General features: G+C 34.7%; 4 protein-coding genes and 1 long non-coding RNA gene across 10 annotated transcripts in view; 2 read left to right on the top strand and 3 right to left on the bottom strand.

Annotated features, from left to right (window-relative positions):
- Positions 1–3,421, bottom strand: part of Arhgef17_1 (uncharacterized) — an 89,464-nt gene extending 86,043 nt beyond the window's left edge. Inside the window, exons 1-2 of one of the 3 annotated variants that reach the window (XM_054225856.1) lie at positions 3,289–3,421; positions 866–1,267 (exon numbers count right to left, since the gene is read on the bottom strand). The gene's annotated coding sequence lies outside the window, so the exon portion shown is untranslated. Of the gene's footprint in view, positions 1–865 lie in introns of all 3 variants that reach the window. The other 2 variants (XM_054225855.1, XM_029041207.2) reach the window with 2 other exon arrangements.
- A 3,411-nt stretch (positions 3,422–6,832) lies between these two features.
- On the top strand, positions 6,833–8,362 carry LOC105213628 (uncharacterized). The gene is made up of 6 exons (XM_011186588.3): positions 6,833–6,974; positions 7,177–7,294; positions 7,359–7,519; positions 7,590–7,689; positions 7,750–7,800; positions 7,858–8,362. Exons 2-6 carry the CDS (start codon positions 7,181–7,183, stop codon positions 7,942–7,944), a joined length of 513 nt encoding a protein of 170 aa, XP_011184890.1. The 5' UTR covers positions 6,833–6,974; positions 7,177–7,180; the 3' UTR covers positions 7,945–8,362.
- Positions 8,363–9,208: 846 nt separating this feature from the next.
- LOC105213627 (ubiquitin-conjugating enzyme E2-17 kDa) lies at positions 9,209–15,363 on the top strand. The gene is made up of 3 exons (XM_011186587.3): positions 9,209–9,614; positions 14,285–14,570; positions 14,639–15,363. The coding sequence occupies exons 1-3, from the start codon at positions 9,571–9,573 to the stop codon at positions 14,762–14,764; spliced, it is 456 nt and encodes a 151-aa protein (XP_011184889.1). The 5' UTR covers positions 9,209–9,570; the 3' UTR covers positions 14,765–15,363.
- LOC128919880 (uncharacterized) lies at positions 9,431–10,716 on the bottom strand. The gene is made up of 2 exons (XR_008470015.1): positions 10,571–10,716; positions 9,431–10,504 (listed from the first exon to the last, which is right to left on the bottom strand). It is a non-coding gene; the product is annotated as an uncharacterized LOC128919880 (long non-coding RNA).
- Positions 15,364–18,401: 3,038 nt separating the features above from the next.
- The window catches only part of Farp2_2 (FERM, ARHGEF and pleckstrin domain-containing protein 2), a 55,307-nt gene continuing 52,799 nt past the window's right edge, over positions 18,402–20,909 (bottom strand). For all 4 annotated transcript variants that reach the window (XM_011186583.3, XM_054225443.1, XM_054225444.1 and 1 more), the window contains exons 12-15: positions 20,363–20,834; positions 19,779–20,291; positions 18,797–19,241; positions 18,402–18,728 (exon numbers count right to left, since the gene is read on the bottom strand). In XM_011186583.3, coding sequence (XP_011184885.1) covers positions 18,656–18,728; positions 18,797–19,241; positions 19,779–20,291; positions 20,363–20,834 — 1,503 coding nt within the window. In that variant the 3' untranslated portion in view covers positions 18,402–18,655. The remainder of the gene's footprint in view (positions 18,729–18,796; positions 19,242–19,778; positions 20,292–20,362; positions 20,835–20,909) is intronic.

Below are 20,909 nucleotides of genomic sequence, written 5' to 3'. Positions count from 1 at the left end.
TGACGCTTTAATTGAGAAATTGTACCATTTTAATTGAGTGGTTTCTGAGCATTGAGAATTTACAAAAAAAAACTTTCTATACACAATTCGTTAAAGCTTTTTTAATTAATGAAAGCTTCAAAATTTCTTCCAGAGTGTAAAACTAATTCGAGTACTCCGTGCCAATTAACGAACAACACATATTATATAATATCTGTGACATTAATTGTTCGTTATCATATTTTGTATCCCTCCGAAAGCAAGGCTTCAAGTCTACATTTATTAATTAAATTATTTTATAAATATTAAAAAATCATTAATTTTTATCAAAATTAAAATCATACATAAGACAATTACAGCTCTTTTCTTTGTATGATCATACATAGCTGAATCTAAATGCAGTGACAGTTTTAGGTTAGATTTTATTAAAAAGTTAAAACTAAATTCGATTGTGAATTAAAGGCAATGAGGCTATCTAAATAGAATGTAGAGTGCAGCAATTACATTTATCCATTCTATTTATAAACAGAGTGGTTGGTTTAAATATTGAATATTTAGCGATATATAGAAAAGATTTCATTTTGTGGAACGTAACAGAAATTCATAAATTTATATCTAGTATCTATTAGTACATCTCAAAGGCAACTTACTAATTGGAAAAGAGAGATGCATACAGTGGTTCTTCAAAGCTGTTACATTCAAACTGAAGTATCGCAAAAAGCTAAACTTATATAATCATTAGATTCGTATTGGTTTAACTTAAATTAAATTAAGTTGTAAAACTGCAGTGCAACATTAGGGTGGAAGCTGCTTTACGCGCCTCTACAAACATACTATATACATATACGGTTATTCGTCAAACCTTATGTAATAATTGGAAACTCACCAGTAGACAAATTACTCTATTCACATACAAATCGCTGAGGAAGTAGTTGCAGCTGCTTTAAGGTCAATTTTCCAATTTTCGTGCGGCAGCCGTGAAGTGAAGAGCAAGCGATTGTTTATTTATGCATTTATTGTTGTTATTATTATTATTGTTATTAATTTTAATTTTCTTTTATTGCAATTTTGCTCTTGTTTATGCAGTTGTTGTTGTTTTCACTGTAGCCGGTGTTTTTAGTTTTGGAAACTGCCGCTTGTTACACAAAGCGACGCACTCGACGCTTTCTTAAGCTGTTTGCTGCTGGTGGGTTGCAGTTGTTTTGGTAAAATGTGTTTTTGTTGTTTTATTTTTTAGCTTTTTTTTACTCTTTCATATACACTGACAATTGGTAATGTTTTCTTTACACTACAGATAATTTTTTTTGCTATTATTATTTTTGCCATGGACTTTGACTTATTTGCATACGAATGCAAAGTACGGTGGCCAGTCGTGCAAGCAGACGGTTGTGGACTGGTCGCGAGACGCGAGTATCTTGTAGATACTTACCAGCTCTTAAATACATACACACACACACACGTCTGTGTACGTCTCTGCTCACATGTGCTGATGTACAAAATCTGGCCTCTTCATGAGTCTTACTTGTATATTTGGAACTGTGAACGCTTTACGTGCCTACATATGTATGTACATATATAGGCAAAGATATGAATATGTACATATGTATGTATGCGTATGTATTGCTTCTTGAGCGCTTTTTTGGTGTATATTTTACTTATTTTCGAGCACTTAAATTACTTTTAATGGGACACGTTAAATGGGTCGATGCGAAACCGACGTGAAGGCATATTACGCGCATTTTTGCCACTGCCACTGCCGCAATCAAAGCCGTTACTCCGCCCCGCAAATACATTTCTTTAATTTCCTCATTTCCTGATTTTCTTCCTGTGAATACTTCAGGCAACTCATGGATTTCATATAATATTTTTAGTTTCGAATCAGGTTGGAGTTGGCCAAACGAGGCCAAACAAATACTGAACTCAAGTAAAACTTAACCCGGTTCTTGCTGTGTTAAGTATTTACGTCTCGAAAAAGGCACAACACGCAAAAGTTATAAAAGGGCACCAAGGCAGACATAATTAAATTATTTTACCAAACAAACGGTACTTTTTATAAAAAGAAAATGCATTCATTCACATAAGCGAAAAGATGAAAAAAAACTTTAAAGATAGCTCCCACCAGAAAAAAACCGATTTATTGTTGTTGTAACGGCTTAAAACATTCCCCAAATAATTCTGAGGAATGCTGCCGATTTGACAGTACTTGGCCAGATAAGAATCCTAGTCCGTTTCAGTTACGTAGAACCGACTGTCGTGAGAACGGAGAAAGACCGATTTCTTGCCTATTTGTTAAGCTTATAGACTCTTTTAATGGTTTGAAGCGCGTCTTGAAATCATGACTGCATAGCAGCGCTTAAGATCTTTCAATAGTTTAGTTAAATGTCATGTAAAATTATATTCATCGCGCTAGCTAAAATCTGTTAAACAATAATAGCTTTTGACCTTCAGAACTTCTAAAGAAGCTAAAAAAACGATTTTCTTCAAAAAATTATATTTTTTAGAATTTATTTGACCAAAGACAAAAAAACCTCAATTGTCTCGAATAATTGCGCTTTAAGTCCAACTTTGGCCACTTCACAAATCATGTCCATTTTATTGATCTGTTTTTTGGCATACAACTAACGCATTCTCCTTTGGGCTCGATGGTTGGCAGTAGAAATCCCACCACGTCCTGTTTATACCTACATCTTCACTCATGTGTATGTGCGGACCTGTCGCCCACTGGCTGACGTCCGGCACATTGCAATTCGACCACTGCCCAAAACGCATGCAGCTGCCTGCCGCGCTATCATCAAGACGCCCATGCAACTAAGTTTCACGCCTCTTCAATACAACCGAGGAACTTCCACACATACATACACACATATACGCGAATGAGCTTAAGCGCCAAAATTTATACATTTTTATGTTTTTTCCTTCACTTGAACCACAAATATGATTGCACTCAGACACATAGGATTCGCACAAAATTCGTACTTTTTAACTAATTTAATTCTGCTGTCTTTCGTGTTTCTTTTCGGCTGTTGCAATTATCATATGCACTGCTAGCCTTTTCCGACTGTTTGTAGTTGTAATGGGATTTCACATTTCATTTCCTATAAATATGTACGGACACAAAGCGGGATCCCTTGCATGCATGAAGCACTCGCAACGCACAAGTACTCGCACCAGCTCACGTGTGCGCCCCGCACGTTGACGCAACAACCTGATGCTGCAGCGCAGAGAACACAAATGAACGGCACAGAAAAGCGTACGACACAACACAACCAAACCCCACGCAATTCAATACGACGCACGACACAAACTTACTTCAATTTAAACGAAATAAAGCGAACGAAAACGATTCAAATTGGAGCACGCAATTGTACGTCTCCACGCGACGCGGCGCACTTTTGTAATGACGACTGGCGCTCGAGTGCACACGCTAATCTACCGGTGGCGTTCGCTGGCGCACTCCGGGTGCTCTCGCCGTCGGCAGTTGGTAAGGCGCCACTCCGTACTTAGTAGTAGATTTTGGCACTTTTTTCTCACCTGCATTCAATTTAAATACGTACTCTCTTGCCTGTGTTGTTACTCGCAGCATCGATTGCACTCGCTTCTGAGCTCACAGCTGATCAGCTGTAAGAGTTGGAAGAGAGCTAATGTTTTGAGAGCGTAATTTTGGCGAAGTAATTTTCTGACCTCTACTCTGAGTTTTTAAACTTAGTTAGTTTGCTGTTGAGATTTTATAAGATTTTGTTTACATTTTTGGCGCCTTTTCTGAATCTTTCGTCTTGCGGATTTTATACTACTTTTTACAATTAACTGCGATTGGGTTTTCATTTAACGGTGCAATATATTGAATTATATTCTATTAACTGGATTAATTTTAAAGTATTCTCAGAATGAATACGCCAACTTTGGCTTAAAGGGGATAGGTTTCTTCCGGAAATAAAAAAAGTAAGGAAGGGCTAAATTGTGGTGCAACCGAACATTTTATACTCTCGCAATTTATTGATGTAATTTTATTAAGATAAAATACAATTTGTTCCACATATTCGGCCTAAAGTCCAATAGAATAATGAAAATCAATATATTTAGTACATATAAGAGGGCTTAGGTAATTCTTGAACCGATTTCACTTATCTTCACCACCAAGGTACACTATATCAAAGACGATACGCTCACTTAATTTTGCTAACATAGTGAGATATATATATTATTCGATATATGCGGACTAAAGCCCACCGTATTTTTGAAAAACCTATAATTAGGTATATGGGAGCTAGGGGAAGTTGTGACCCGATCTGAGAGATTTACCGATATTTTCGGTGAAAAATTACCCTTAGGCACTGTGTTCTTCATGTTCGATATACGGGGAATTGTAAATATATGGTCCGATTTCGACAATTTTTCCACAAGTTTCGCCCATTTTTCATACGTGTCATCAGGTTGTCAAGAAAATGTTATATACACATTTAATAAAGAATTACTGACATTTTTTAGGGAAAATATATCTGAAGAACTATTACTCGGATCGGTTTGAAATCGAAATTTTCTGACAATATTGTAGAGATTTTGTAGAATTGAAAAATTTGAGTCGTCAAACCCCTCAAAACTAGAATGTACTGTCCTCAAAGCTTAAGAGCTTCTGCAGGATAACGCATTAGGATCTTGTTACCGAACACTCCTCTTATTAATATTCGTTTATACTCTCAGTTTTTTACAGTCAATAGGCTGTCAAACCTTGTTCTACTTTCGTTAGTAGTTAGTGTGGAATTGAATTTGAAAACGCCGATCTGCTCTGACACACACACACACACATAGCTACATTAAGCAGATCAATGCTACCGTGTTAATCGAGAGGACCAGTATGACCACTGTCATCTATTACCCAAAAAGCAGACTGCAAGAGATACAACAGTGAAACCAAAAACGAGGCAAAAACAAGAACAACACAACTTTCGGATGGCCAAAATAAAAACCGTAAAACCGCAATTTTGTCTGCCCAAGTTGCTACTTTTTGGGTTTGTCGATGTCAGTTGGACCGTTTTGTTGGCTTTGCTGCCGGTTGCGCAGCGGCGGCTACCACACATGGAACATCTATCACATAATTGTTATTGTTATTATTTATTGGCGGCGAAGGTAGACCTACTGATATATTATGTTTATATATACATATGTATATAAGTATATATATACAAATATTGACATGTTTGTTTGGATTTTGATACGGACACACATGTATGGAACACATGTAGTTGTTAGTTTCGGGTAATTTAAGTATGCAACCAGCACTCGTATCACAAACTGGTATGGACTGAGCTATTATTGCGGCAGCCGACATCATGGTCCTCGCCGAAATTCAAATTAATGCAAACTAAATATATAACTTAAGTCCGGTCTACTCGACTACTACTCACCCATCCCAGCTACCACTATTGATATTGTCTGTGATATTAATGTCAACTACCGGTGTTGTAGTTGTGTTACGGTAGGCCATGTGAATATTTGATATAAACGAACGCCGGTAGGAGTAAATTAACGTATACACGCCCATTTGTTTACCTAATGAATGTTTAGACAATCAAGGTACTACCTAGTTTTACCGACCTCTTGCGTTTCACTTTGGGCCAAAAGAATATCGCAACCGAGCAAGTTTTAGTTGTTAACCAGCGTTTACCAAGCTCGTGAGAGGTCCATTGATCTAGAGCTAGAGTATAAGAGGACACCCAAGACGGGGGACTTGTTCCCAGCATGGTGAAATAGGAGGACGGGCCCCCTTCTTGCGGGCTCATCCGTTCAGCAGTTCACAGCGATTCCTCTGTGACTCGGCACGCAGACGAGAAACATTCACCAGACTCAGGGTCATATTTGCCGCTCTACTATCGGAGTGGATACTTGCCCCCCTGATGGAGGCTACACTCCGAAGCGGTTCATCAAATGCTACTTTAATTGCAGACACCTTTACTTGAAAAACACTACAGTGGTCTGGTAACTTGAAAATTAATCATAATTTTTACTCAAGTTATCGCTTGCAAGGACAGACGGACGTACTGACAAACAGACATATGGACTTGAACACGTTATTTTTATATACATATTTAACTTTATATCTAACTCGTTTAGTTAGACAAACTGATATATGTATATTGGATATATGAGGGAAGTTCTTATATTCGGTATCGGGTAACTTAAAAGGGTATGTTCATTGTAAAGGATCTATTTATGTATAGTTTTATTCCTATATTGATATTGGAAGTAGGCGTGCTTGTGATCCGATTGCTACCATTTTCAAACTGTGATCGAAAAATTTCAAGATAATATTATGCGCAAGATTTGGTAGAGTAGATCCTGAAGTGAGAAATGTCACCTAAAAGGAAGAGAGGTCCCCACTGTATCATCATTACTGTAAAAATGTACGTTTCTGACGTTTTCTTTAGTTACATATCGCTATTTTAAAATTTTCCAACATACATAGCTTGCACGGGCGCCCTATCCAGCTTCGCTATTATTCCATATTTACTTTGTGATCATTATAATCTATCAAAAGGTTGAATGCTTCTGGATATACATACATTTGAAGTTCGAATAGTTTAAATAGCTACTGTTGATCGCTTAACCCGTTTTTTTCTAATTAAGCTATGTTTTTATTAAATAGAAGAACACCTAACCCAAATAATTTAATAATAATAATAATTTAAAATTTTAAAGGGTTTGAGCAAATTAAGTACACATTTAATTAGTTGGAATTATTAATATGTTAAGAAATATATATTAACATATAAATAATAAAAATATTATTTTTAAATCGTGTTTAAATCGAGTTAATATGGCAAAGCCGAATATATCAATTCATATTCTTGTCAATTCCATTACATGTTTCATTCCAATTTGTTCCTGTGCTGAAAGTAGTTCGATTTTATTTATTGTTTACTTTTCGTGAACAATTATTAAACAAATAATTGGAATTAAATTATTATTATAAAACTGCAAACACAAACATATAAATAAAGGTGAGGAATGCAAGTATTAAAAAATATGCTTGGAAATTATTGGAGTTAGTGGTCATTCAAAGACAGCGTGTCAATATAAGGGCGTGACTTAAGCCACACCTAAGTTGATTCAATATAAAGTTTGGCTTAAATTGATTTGCACTTTTGTACGAGCCATTGAATTTGAAAATTATATTTATGAAGAATTTCAATTATTTAACAGCGAAATGGTTGTTTTGGAGTCTTGTTGGTCGCCAATAATTTGGTCAAATTCTGTGAAAACCGGAAGTTATGCCGTGGCGGTATACACTGCAGCTGTATCAGTGGTTTTTATAACATTGGTATATAGTATTACGTTCATATTAGTATAAAAATATTGTAATATAATAAATTGTCAAATTCTAGATATGTTATATGTTAACCGGCGGAGAATCAGCTCAACTATATTCACCACTTTTTGAAACGGATATTAGGTCATCTATGCCAATCTATGGCGGGATATTCATATTATACTTTTTGCTTCTCATAATTGCATCGTATTTTATATATTATGGAATAAGAATAAGGTAAAATCACTTATTTTATTGCTGATAATGATTTGTTTAATATATTTTCCGATATTAATAAATACCATAGCACACGAGGCTGGCTTCTACCCTGGCTTGTTTTAGCAGGCTTAGGCATATTGTTCCAGTTTTGTTGGAGTCTTTGGCTTATTGGTGGCTATTATATTTACGTAAGTTTTTGATGGGTTATACAATTATAATTATATTATATAATTATTTTTATATTACAGCTCGAGCAAACTTTGTCCGCTCTTCTAAATTTTTGCTGGGTGGCTTACAATGTAATTATTCTTAATGATATCAACCGTGCAATTTTCCTAATTGTAATATAATTACAGATTTATTGCTGGTTGTGCGTGTTCTCACAGTACCAAATATTTTTGGTGATGCAAAATCCTAATATAGTGCTCTTGGAACCATTTTGAGATGATTGAATATCCACTTGCAGATGAAATACATATTCACTGTATTCGAATTAACGTTTAGTCGTTAAGATTTTAGAGACATTTACATATCGAGTGCAAAACATATCAAACCTCCATGTAAATGGAAACATTGCTATGACAAATAAGAAGACTACATTCCGTCCATTTTATAAGTATTATGTACAACAAACGTCTTTTTAAATCCAACATACTAAATATCTAATGTATTCCACTGTTATAAATTCGTAAATTACAACTAAACGAAAAGGTTTACATTTTACAGCACAATTTTTATACATTTTTTACGAAGATCTGTAATATAAGATTTAATAGATAATATGGATTAGCTTTCCATAAGAAGCAACGAATTGATATGCCTTAAAAATATTTGAATAAACTTCATTTAATTTACTTGTAATGCAAAATATTTATATTGACAGATATGTGTATATGTTTGTAGTTGGAAACACAACTTTATATGTGAAGTCTTTTGGAAAATGTGATTCTACATGGACTAAGATTTCATCACTGCACATCATATAATAAATCATGATTTAAACTAATTCGCAACAGTGGGAGACCTGTATGTAATTAGTCTCTTAAGACGACGTTAGTTAGTCTTAATGCATCGTGTATAAGTCGAAAAATATTAATTTCGATTATGAATTTTTAACCACTTTAAATTTCTTGAGATCTGGTTACACTCAAGATGTAAAATCCACTCTGGCATTGCCACATAAAAGGTCGTTTAAGTCGACCGTCAATTTATTTTGTAACGAACCCAAAAATTTTTATTTTTACGTGTAATTCAAGAAGCATTCGATATTTTTGTAGTTTCAATTAGTGGAAAATACACACAATTTTTTCTTGTTATGTGCTTATAACAGATATAACAAGAAATTGCTTAATAAAAACATCTTTAAATTTATATATGTGAAAGTTGAAATAATTGATGGCGGGTTTTGCACAATCGGGCATCATAGTATTTGAATGAAAGAGATAACAGTTTGTTGGATAATTAAATGAAGTTCCAAATTTCGTCAAGTGAGATAAAAGGTTAATAATTCAATTTTACTCCAGCGCACTGTCTTTGTCATACAAATGAGATATAGGGTGCTGTCAGCTGATGACTTCACAAGTGCTTCACCAGTTGGCCTTTTCTTGTCAAATGTCATATATTTGCTTGTCTCTTTTGAATAGTTTTTTTCTTCGTCTTGTATTACCATCGTTTTGTGAAGTGTTATCGGTTTCCTGGTGTGTTGATGATTGCGTTCAATTTGTCAATATATTTCGTTGACTTTTAGTAAAAAATTGTACGCGCTAGGAAAAACATCATTAAAAACAATTGGAATATAACTTGAATATTGGCCTAAAGGCGAATAACGAAGAGTGTGAAGACAATAAGAAATACGTATATAGATATAAGTGAAGAAGAAGCAATAGAAAACGGGGGTAACACACACAAATAAAAACGCAGCAAAGAAGAATTGCAGAAAGAAGTAAAACGAAACGATTTCTAGTTGTGTTCGTGTAATAAGGAAAAAATTTCGCTGTCGAGTTAAAATTTGTAAAAATTGTTAATTTCATTGTTGAAAAGCGTAAAAGCGCTATAATAATAAAAGGAAAATGTCAACACCCGCACGCAGACGTCTTATGAGAGATTTTAAAAGGTAAGAACAGAAATCTTCGCTAACCCGATGAGTGATAATTGTTGTTCAGCCCAATTTATCATAGAGAATCGCCTATGGAAATGATTTATGAAAAAACGCAGAAGAAATTTAGTAAAAGAGGTGGACATGAAAAATTACGTGTGATATTTTGTTCACATGGTTTTTAGTATTGCACTTTTTTTTTAATTTTGTTTGCTCACGAATATATAACGATATATACCTATGTATGTAGTTCTTCGTTTTGCGTTTCACTTGGCCACAAAATGCTGGCATTGGCATTGTAAATTTATTTAGTTTTTCTGACTTGTATTTTAGAGAACTTCTATATGTTCCCGAAAATTCGTCCGAGCCTCATGCAATGATATGGTAGTTGTTATTGGATTTTAATCTATCATAAAAAACATATATATGTACATATATACAAATTTACATAAAATATTTTTATTATGAAATCATAATGCATTAACATAAAATCAACGGTAGATGTATGGGTGCCAATTTGTCAACTACAACGTATTTAGGCAAAAAGTTATTGTTCTTTTAACAATAATAGTAGATTTAAGTAGTTTATTGATTACATGATATTTTTTGCTGCTTCCTCTTGACTTTCGTTCCTAGTTCAGTGTCTGTACGGCTCCACTTTGAGGGTACAGAAACGATAGACATCTGCTTTGACTCATCAGTTAAGGGTATGATCATTATTTTGTTATTCATAAACGTATATTGGCCAAATTCAGCATGCAAATATATGTATACAACGCTTTTGTGTTTATTACTCACTGCTAACAAAACAGCAAACTCCAAAGGAATGTTAAAAATGTATGTAGGCAACTCTTTAGATACACAAAACTGTATTGCCAAATCGTCCTTGAAGTTCCACACAATAAACACTGCATTTTACAACAGACAAAATCAAATTTAAGTTTTGTACTTCTTGAAGTATTGTTAAAACGTACCTATCAGCTTCATATCACGGAATACATAGTTTAGTTTTGCTAAAAAGTTTTCATATAGAATTAATTTGGTCAACAACTTATACTATTTATTTTAATAATACTAATACACACAGTACACTTGTCATTTGTTTTGAGAAAAACATCTACAAAAGCTAATTGTACAAATACATTGTTCAAAATCGCTTTAATCATTTTCGATAAATTTTGTAAAAAAATTATGCATAGAAAATGATATGATTTCAAAATTTTTGTAATCTATGTCGTGCATAAACATGTATATACTTTATACTCTAAAATTATACAATAATCTACGGTCGAAAAAAATAGTAACATTGTTAGATATCAGGACAACTAAATTACAATAATATGCCTATGTATAAATATTTCTTGCTGTGATATTATTCATCTTATATATATTAGTGTGTAGGTTTATTTTCGGCTATATTATATGCTTTATGTCATATTGCTTATACGCAGCATATATATTATATATATTAGTAAATCGAAAACCCAGATAGCATAATTTCGTAAAGTTAAAGAGTGATTAAAATTAAATGAAGCAACTATAATTATACGGATGTGTTAAGTTTACAAATTGCCTCAGTTATCATACTAATATGTTCTTTTTTTAATATTCATCAAATAACGTCTGACAGTTAGACTGACAAAATTTTGATATATTTTGTATAAACCAGGTTATATCAAAAGATTTTAAATTTAATATTACACACATATAATCATTAAAATAATAATGAATCATAAAAATTAATAATGTTTAAGCGGAAAGGGCCCAATTTTTGTCCATATATATTTAGCCTCTACCTCTACTAAATTTTATTTAGACCGTTTTCACACGGGCAATTTTTGTCGCGGCAATTCTTAGTTTTATAGGAGAGGGGGCGACGAAGAGAGGAGAATTTCTCTCTCTCTCGCTTCCCTTGGTCGCCCCCTCTCCTATAAAACTAAGAATTGCCGCGACAAAAATTGCCCGTGTGAAAACGGTCTTACGAGATTTCATACGGTTGTGTAAATCACATGAACATATACATAGATATATAAAAGTTTATTTACATATTAGTGAGGGTAAAGAACTAAGAAGAGAACCATATATAATGCATACATACAACGGTTGAAATATATTCAAGAACTATGTTTACTTCTTGCAACTGGAAATTATTTTTAATAAAAAACGTTCAAATACCTAGTATACATTTTTATACTCTCGCAACAAATGTTGCTAACGAGAGTATTATAGTTTTGTTCACATAACGGTTGTTTGTAACACCCAAAACTAAACGAATTAGATATAGAGTCATATATACCAAAGTGATCAGGGTGACGAGTAGATTTGAAATCCGAATGTCTGTCCGTGCGTCCGTCTGTCCGTCTGTGCAAGCTGTAACTTGAGTAAAAATTAAGATATCTTGACGAAACTTGGCACAAATATTCCTTGGCACCATAAGAAGATCAAGTTCGAAAATGGGCAGAATCGGACCATTGCCACGCCCACAAAATGGCGAAAACCAAAAACACATAAAGGGTCATAACTAAGCCATAAATGAAGTTATAAAAGTAAAATTTGGAATAAAGGATCACACTAGGAGGGGCATATTTGGAAGTAATTTTTTTGGGGAAGTGGGCGTGGCCCCGCTCACAAATCGGTTATTTGTATTTAACTCGCAAACCAATAAAGCTATATAAACCAAACTTTCTGCAGTCGGTTCTCTTATGTACCCCACCACACACCATGAAAATAGTTGAAATCGGATAATAACCACGCCCACCTCCCATACAAAGGTTAGGTTGAAAATTACTAAAAGTGGGTTAACTAACTAACGAAAAACGTCAGAAACACTAAATTTTGCAGAAGAAATAGCAGAAGGGAGCTGTACTCAGATTTTTTTTACAAAATGGAAAATGGGCGTGGCGTCGCCCACTTATGAGTCAAAAACCATATCTCAGGAACTACTCGACCGATTCGAATGAAATTCGCTATATAATATTTTCTTGACACCCTGATAACACGGACAAAAAATGGGGAAATCGGTTTACAACCACGACTACTTTCCTTATAACTCAATTTTTAATTCCATCTTATTCCTTCACTTTATAATGCAAACATAAGAAACCAATAAAGATAGCGGAATAAAACTTTACACAAATAGTGCATATCATCTCTGGCTTCACTTGCGAAAAAATTGTCGAAAACGGATCATAACTTTTCAATGCCCCAGATATCGAACATGTTGAACTCAGCGCCTAAGGATAAATTTTAACCGAAAATATGGGTAAATCTCTCAGATATCTCAATTTAATTCAGAGGAAATTGTTTTCTTCTAATAGTGTGTCTCTTTTCCAAAGATTATTAAAATCGGGTCATGACATCTCCATATACCTCATTGTAGGTTTTTCAAAAGTATCTTCTCCTAGCTCCCATATACCTAATTATAGGTTTTTCAAAAATACGGTGAGCTTTATTCCGCATATATGTATTGGTTAATATGTGAGCTATCTTAGCAAAATTAAGTGAGCGTATCGTCTTAGATATAGTGTACCTTGCTGATGAAAATGAATGAAATCGGTTCCGGAATTATCTCAGCCCACATATACTATATATGACCATTAATGGGTTAATTTGTATGTTATCTTAATAAAATTTCTACAATAAATTGCGAGAGTATAAAATGTTTGGTTAACCTGAAAACCGATTATTCGAATGAAATTCGGTTTGTAACCGTTCGTACGAAAATTAACCGGTTAGCACTATTCAATTAGTCGCAATGTTACGACTATTCGAATAGTCGTTCTACTGGGGGTAATTCGAATAGTTACACTGTCACTATTCGAATAAATGAAAATTGTTTGAAATCCAAACAGCCTTTAATTTTTTAAAGTTTCGGTATTCCATCCGCTTTATCAGAATCAGAGAGGACGTTCTCCATTGCTGGAAACATTGTGACACCACGTAGAAGCTGCTTGCAACCAATAAATGTTAACCTTTTAACTTTCTTATATCAAAATAGACGTTTTATGAAAAATCCTGATTTAATACATTCGCCCAGTTGAAATGGTTAAAAACTATTTTGCAATACTTAATGGTTCCCGTGAAATAATTGTTATTTTTTGTATTTTAAGGCAAGTTTTATGTTAGTTTTTATGTTTCACTTTTTTCAATAAAAATAAGAAAATTAATGAACTTGCACTATTCGAATAGTCGATAACGAACGGTTAACCGAATAGTAAAAAATGAACGGTTATCGAATAGTCTATGACTGACGACTATCCGAATAGTGCAAACCGAATATTATTATTATTTGAATAATACCCTATTCGGTTAATTCGGTTAGTCGATTAGACGAATACCGAGAGCTCTAGTATGGACATAGAATATACAGTGCTCTGACCAAAAACGAAAATGTACAAATATTTTTAATATTTTTCGAATATATATGTCGACAAATATTGAAATCAGCAATTGTGTAGAATTTCAATAAAACATAACTAAATTATTCTTCATATGTTTAAGGAAATAAATAATATATTATTGTCATGAACACCACAAAATGGGAAATTCAAGTGACGGTGTTTCAAAAAAAAAAAAAGAAGTGGTACCTAGCTTAATTCGCAATAACACGTGTAATAGGTTATTAACGCTTTTCTGAAAGTGAAATATTTTATTAGTTAAAAATTCTGAAAACACTATTTTTATTGCAGACTTCAAGAAGATCCACCAACTGGAGTTTCTGGAGCGCCAACAGATAACAATATTATGATTTGGAATGCTGTGATTTTTGGTCCTCACGACACCCCATTCGAAGACGGTACCTTTAAATTAACAATAGAATTTACGGAAGAGTATCCAAATAAACCGCCAACGGTTAGATTCGTATCGAAAGTATTTCATCCGAATGTGTATGCAGATGGTGGAATTTGTTTGGACATCTTGCAAAACCGATGGAGTCCCACATATGATGTCTCAGCAATTCTTACATCTATACAAGTATGTTTAAATAAATGATGAATATTATAAGTTAATTTAATAAACAATATTGGATTATCTATTTTTAGTCTCTATTGAGTGACCCGAATCCCAATTCACCAGCTAATTCCACAGCTGCTCAGCTCTATAAAGAGAATCGTCGCGAGTATGAGAAGCGAGTGAAAGCTTGTGTTGAGCAAAGTTTCATCGACTAGCCATCCGCCACAGCAGCTCCAACACGCAAATCAACTGCAGCTGCTAGTGCAGTAGGAAGAGGAACTGCAACTGCAGCATCTACAATGTTTTATTGAAATAAAATTCGAAGAAAAAAAAATTAAAATATTAAAATTTAAAATACATATATATAATACATAATATACAATACATAAAAACAAAAATCATACACATTCGCACATCTTTTTCAGTCGTGTAAGTTGCGTTGCTAAATTGCAATTAAAAGAAACTCATCAAATAAAGATGTAATTGCACTCATGGCAGCAAAAATACAAAAATACAAACTATGAATAAAAGTGGCAAGCTCGAAATGAAGAACTCATTAAGATATTCGTAAAAGTAGCAATGTAATTGCTATGTGCAACCCTTTAATGACCGATTGACATGAAGAATTTGTCGTTAACGATTCAATGTTAAATCGATATTGCGGTTGAAGGAAAAACATACGATTAGTGTTGAAAAGCGAAATGTTGTTTCGTCGTGCTTCACATCTTCAGAAATAAATAGAATTTGTAGAAGAAAACAATATATTAACAAATAAAAATCAATTACATTAATATGTGTATGTACCTTAATGAAATTCAACTTCAGTATAATTTTGAGTGGAAATTTAGAGTGTAGAAACAACAGCGTTCCAAGTGAGCGACATTGTTAAATTTCGACGAAAATAGTTTAAGCCAATAAAATAAGGTTTAGACGGAAATGTATGTTACCTAACCGCTTTCCATTTTAAATTTGCACTTTCCAACTTACTATACGCGTGCTGTTTGCTGACGTCAGCAACCTGTAAACCCTGCTCATTTCCTCTGTTGTTACAACTAATGGGTGCTCAGAAGCTTTGCAATTTACTGCTCTCGTTTTAGAAATAAAACATTGATTATCTCGCGAGACACGTGTACCAAAATAATATTACTAACATAAACCATCAGTGTCAATATTGTTAAGAAGAAAATTAAAAAAAAAATGTAATTCTCGTCGCGTTCATTGTAATTATTTTGATGAAGAAAATTGATTTAGTAGCAAAATTGAACCGATATTCGTAATAAATTTTTGAATTTGTTCTATTAAATTCACTCCTGCTACCAATAAGTTTTTCATTTTAATATTTGTTTTGTGCGTGTCTTTCTTAAATTGTCATATATTTAAGCATGCAATACATGATTTAATAAAAGAGCTGAAATCATTTTACTATGTTTAAGCAATTACAAATAAACAAAAGCATATACATACATATATTTAACATAAATAAAACTATTATAAAAATACATTATAAGAATTACGATATGATAATATAAGTGGTCTCTTATTTCAGTTTTCAAAAAGTGTATTTGAAGTGTAATTGAAACTTTCGGTTCGCAAGGATTGCGAACCATCTAAGAACCAATAATATGTAAATTTATTTTCCCTTTGCTAAAAGAAATTTCGAAAGCGCAATCAAAGCCCGGAGTTAGGCTTAAGGAGGCCTAGTAAACTGCCGGATTACCAAAGAGGGTAACGAGATTGCCAAGAGGGACATAAAACTGTCATCCGAAAACTTAGCCGACATTGGTAAACACATGCACTGTCGATACGATGATCTGGACAGGTTCATGGCAAGGAAGATCAAAACGCGTTGGAAGGATTTACCGGAACGCGAATCGCAAAAGAACAATAAGGCGGCGGGGGTCGATGGATTACCGGCCGAGCTATTCAAATACGGTGGCGAAGAGCTGATAAGGTGCTTGCATCAGCTTCTTTGCAGAATATAGTCGGAAGAAAGCATGCCTGACGGTTGGAATCTCAGTGTACTCTGCCCAATACACAAAAAGGGAGATCCCACAATTTGCGCCAATTACCGTGGGATAAGCCTCCTCAACATCGCGTATAAGGTTCTGTCGAGCGTATTGTGTGAAAGACTAAAGCCCACCGTCAACAAACTGATTGGACCTTATCAGTGTGTCTTTAGACCTGGAAAATCAACAACCGACCAGATATTCACCATGCGCCAAATCTTAGAAAAGACCCGTGAAAATAGGATCGACACACATCACCTTTTTGTCGATTTTAAAGCTACTTTCGACAGCACGAAAAGGAGCTGCCTTTATGCCGCGATGTCTGAATTTGGTATCCCCGCAAAACTAATACGGCTGTGTAAGCTGACGTTGAGCAACACCAAAAGCTCCGTCAGGATCGGAAAGGACCTCTCCGAGCCGTTCGATACCAGACGAGGTTTCAGACAAGGTGACTCACTATCGTGCGACTACTTTAACTTGATGCTGGAAGAAATTATAAGAGCTGCAGAGCTAAACCGAGAAGGTACAATCTTCTACAAGAGTGTACAGCTACTGGCGTACGCCGATGATATCGATATCATTGGAAACAACACCCGCGCCGTTAGTTCTGCTTTTTCCAGACTGGAAAGGGAGGGAAGCGTAAGGGTCTGATGGTGAACGAGGACAAGACGAAATATCTCCTGTCATTAAACAAACAGTCAGCGCATTCGCGTCTTGGCTCCCACGTCACTGTTGACAGTCATAACTTTGAAGTTGTAGATAATTTCGTCTACCTGGGAACCAGCATTAACAGCAATAACAATGTCAGCCTGGAAATCCAACGCAGAATCACTCTTGCCAACAGGTGCTACTATGGACTAAGTAGGCAATTGAAAAGTAAAGTCCTCTCTCGACGAACAAAAACCAAACTCTACAAGTCCCTCATCATTCCCGTCCTACTTTACGGTGCAGAAGCGTGGACGATGTCAACATCCGATGAGACGGCACTAGGAGTTTTCGAGAGAAAGGTTTTGCGGAAGATTTATGGTCCCTGGTCCCGGGTCATGACATCTCCATATACCTCATTGTAGGTTTTTCAAAAGTATCTTCTCCTAGCTCCCATATACCTAATTATAGGTTTTTCAAAAATACGGTGGGCTTTAATCTACATATATGTATTGGTTAATATGTGAGATACTATATCTCCGTAAGAGGGGCATTTCTGTTACTCTAACTAATGTAACGGCAATGTTGATCAAAACCTATATTGTTATATGCAAGACTATACTTGAATAAAGAACAACAGTTAGTAAATTTACGGCTTTAGTAAGAAAACGCAATATTTTTCGTTTATTTGGTACATGATCTAGATTGATTTATTAGTTAATATTTAAAGGGTTACATTGTTGCAAGTAATGTACACATTATGTAGACTGCTTAGTTTTAAAGTATCAAAATCGAAAGTATCGTGATTTAAACTAAGCAATGGTAAATTTGTTTTTTTTTTTTTGTCTTCGAAGACTTAGGTTCAAATTGAAGTATTGTTAAAATTTTAGTACATAAAATAATACTAGCATACGATCAAAAAATTCAAACACTTTTGCTTGTCAATATAAAAGAATGGAAATTGACAAGCAAATACATATCTTCTTTATATTTACAATTTTTTTATAAATGCAAAAATTTAAATATACTCACTATATATTCCTATAAAGGCTTGACCTTACGATATTTGGACCTACATCAAAGCTAAAATAGTAAAGGTGAAATGTGTACATATATAATAGTATATATGTAAATACATACTCGTAGTATATATAATAAAGAGAAATATTTGAATTTTAAGGATATTCCAAACATTGTTAAATGTCGTACAGTTTGTAAAATGATAACATTTATTTATATGCACGTTTGTGTATTTACGCGTAAAAACAGAGGAAATACTTAAAGGCACTTTTTTAAAGCGTGGTTGTAGCAATTGGTTTCCATTATTGCTTGATATTTCACTGGTGAGTGTGTGACACCAACCATTTTTTCGAATATTATAAATTTTTGTATTCTCAGATTCAGATTTCCTGGATTACTGACGCTGAATACTATTGCTCATTCTCGTACTCGTCTTCAGTGAGCTGGGTTCGTATTGATGTTCTTGAAGTCTTGTGTTTGCGTAGTGCTACGCAGCACTTCCAGCCAACTGTAAACATTAAAGATTGCTCAATAAATTATTCAATATTATATTACTAGTTCTAGGTGATAACATACCGATTGTAGGTGTGTATACTTTCAGCGCGGAAAAAGTAAACATGATTCTTAAATGACAATTTGAAAACAAATTCCTTTTGCACGGCATCTTGATGACCTGGCGGTCCCACCGAATATCCCAATAGAGGTAAACTCGCTAAAGCGAATTCATCCTGATAACTCTTATAAAAGTACAAGCAGAATGAGGTGAAGACCACCCATAGCTTTTGCCAACCGGAACTGTTTTTGAATTTACGTAACAAATAGCCGGACAGTTGGTTTTCGGCGGATATGAGATGATCTCCCAAGCCGACGGTTGCGCCACGATGCCAGCAGACGTGTAGAGCCGTGTTGCTGCGCGAGGGTGGCGTTTTGTTTTGTAAATTTTGTTGTTGCTGCAGCTGTAGCTGTTGAGCGGTCAGGCCATTCGTCAAACCGCACAGATCGAGACCCTCCTCCGACGAGCCTGTTGAAAGTGAAGTGGTATAAAGAATAGTAAACGATTTTTTGGTGTCTTATGGAAAAATTCATTCGAAGCGGAAGTGCAACAGTACAAAAATCTCTGATAACGCTCTAGTCATATATTATTCATTGATATAACAGCGAAAAATCTCACAAAAATATCTCATTTATTTCATATTCTTCCAAACCCTCTTTTAAGTGTATTTTGCAATTTTTTGGAAAAATTATAAGTTTAATTAAAAAGACTTACATGGAATTACATCTTCCTTTTCTTGGCAGCCCACAAGATAAGGCGTATTAATAATAAATATTTAATGGAGTGCTTTAGTTTTCTAATAATTTAAGAAGTAACACATAATTATAAAGGCTTCAGTTAATATTGTACAACTACAACAAACAAAGCAGCTCATTAAAACTCTCACCAATATTTTAGTGCAGTCCTTTTTAATTAAATTCTTAATACAAATTAGCAAATTTATTTTTTCAAATGTGTTACTTCTTAAATGTTTTCAATACTATTACCAGTCTACTGTGTACTCACTGCAATTCTTCAGCGACGTTAAGGTTAATTGTGTTGGTGGCTTAGACTTGATATCTGCTGCCGCTTTGGAAAGCTCTGCCAGCCAGAGTGTCTTCTCGGCAGTGGTGCCAGCACTCACTGTTATTGCACATTGCCCACCAAATATGGAGAATGTATTGTGTTCGGCATTTTCCGTGAGCAACGAGCGCACAGGAACGTGTCCGAAAATGCGGAATGACTGATCGATCGGCGATTTGGTGCCATAAAGTAGAATGTCGGAAAATAAAAAGAACATACGTTGCTGTAGTCCACGTTTCGAATGTTTGAGTAGACAACCTTGTCGTATCAGTCTTCGTTGGTTCTGCACCAACTTGTCGAAGCCAGTTATGTCACGCTGTAATTCGCAGAGTTGCACGAAATTTTCCGACTCTGGTAATTGTTCACGAATCTGCTTGGCGGTTCGCAACAGAATATGATAAACCGCCTGACAGTCGGCGTAGTCGATGTGCTCTTCGGTGTAAAAATCACATAAGCCTGTGACCAAAATTTAAAAAATATATATATTTTTATTGTTTAAAGCATAAATGAACACGCGATGTACTCACGTTCTAAGATGAGTTGATAATGCAGTATGCGATTCAGTGGTTTTAGCAGCAGTTCACCAATTGGTAAATAGCATAATTTCTGTTGTTCGAAATCTTTGTAGATCTGCTGGAATCGTTCGTCTGTTTCGAACATCTCGTTCATGCAATGCAAGATCTCGATATGTGACTGTACGTATTCATCGTAGACGGGCAACACGGCGATATTCTTCATCATCACATCGCCAATGCGATGGGTGTCGTGCGTTCCACGCCCCTCCCAAAGCACCATGCGATGTTCGATGTCGCGTAGAAATGTGTTGTGATGCTGTGCCATGGAGTCGAGGAAATCGAATAGTGGTTGCAAGTTCTCCACATCTTGTGCGGAGAGTTCTTGGCGGAATGACCGATTTAGTATATCCAAGTCCTTTTTGTATGTTCTCTCCGTCATAAGCAGTTCTTTGGCCAAGAAGTATGATTTCTCTGTGGGCCATTTCTGATGAAATAAAATAAAAATTTAAATAAAAAAAAATTATTTATTTAGAAAAATCATATTAAAAATATTTAATAA

The sequence above is a fragment of the Zeugodacus cucurbitae genome, chromosome 2 (genome assembly GCF_028554725.1).
Source record: "Zeugodacus cucurbitae isolate PBARC_wt_2022May chromosome 2, idZeuCucr1.2, whole genome shotgun sequence".
NCBI lineage: Eukaryota > Metazoa > Arthropoda > Insecta > Diptera > Tephritidae > Zeugodacus > Zeugodacus cucurbitae.
Note: the sequence above shows the minus strand (reverse complement) of the source record. Positions and strands in the feature narration are given on the sequence as shown.

What these genes read in the sequence shown, in the direction of transcription:
- LOC105213628 (XM_011186588.3), top strand. Translation starts at nt 7,181, where the DNA reads ATGGTTGTTTTGGAGTCTTGTTGGTCGCCAATAATTTGGTCAAATTCT. An exon ending in CAGTGGTTTTTATAACATTG is followed by an intron (nt 7,295 to 7,358) that starts GTATATAGTATT and finishes GTCAAATTCTAG; the next exon opens with ATATGTTATATGTTAACCGG. An exon ending in TTTGCTGGGTGGCTTACAAT is followed by an intron (nt 7,801 to 7,857) that starts GTAATTATTCTT and finishes ATATAATTACAG; the next exon opens with ATTTATTGCTGGTTGTGCGT.
- LOC105213627 (XM_011186587.3), top strand. Translation starts at nt 9,571, where the DNA reads ATGTCAACACCCGCACGCAGACGTCTTATGAGAGATTTTAAAAG. An exon ending in CTTATGAGAGATTTTAAAAG is followed by an intron (nt 9,615 to 14,284) that starts GTAAGAACAGAA and finishes TTTTTATTGCAG; the next exon opens with ACTTCAAGAAGATCCACCAA. An exon ending in CAATTCTTACATCTATACAA is followed by an intron (nt 14,571 to 14,638) that starts GTATGTTTAAAT and finishes ATCTATTTTTAG; the next exon opens with TCTCTATTGAGTGACCCGAA.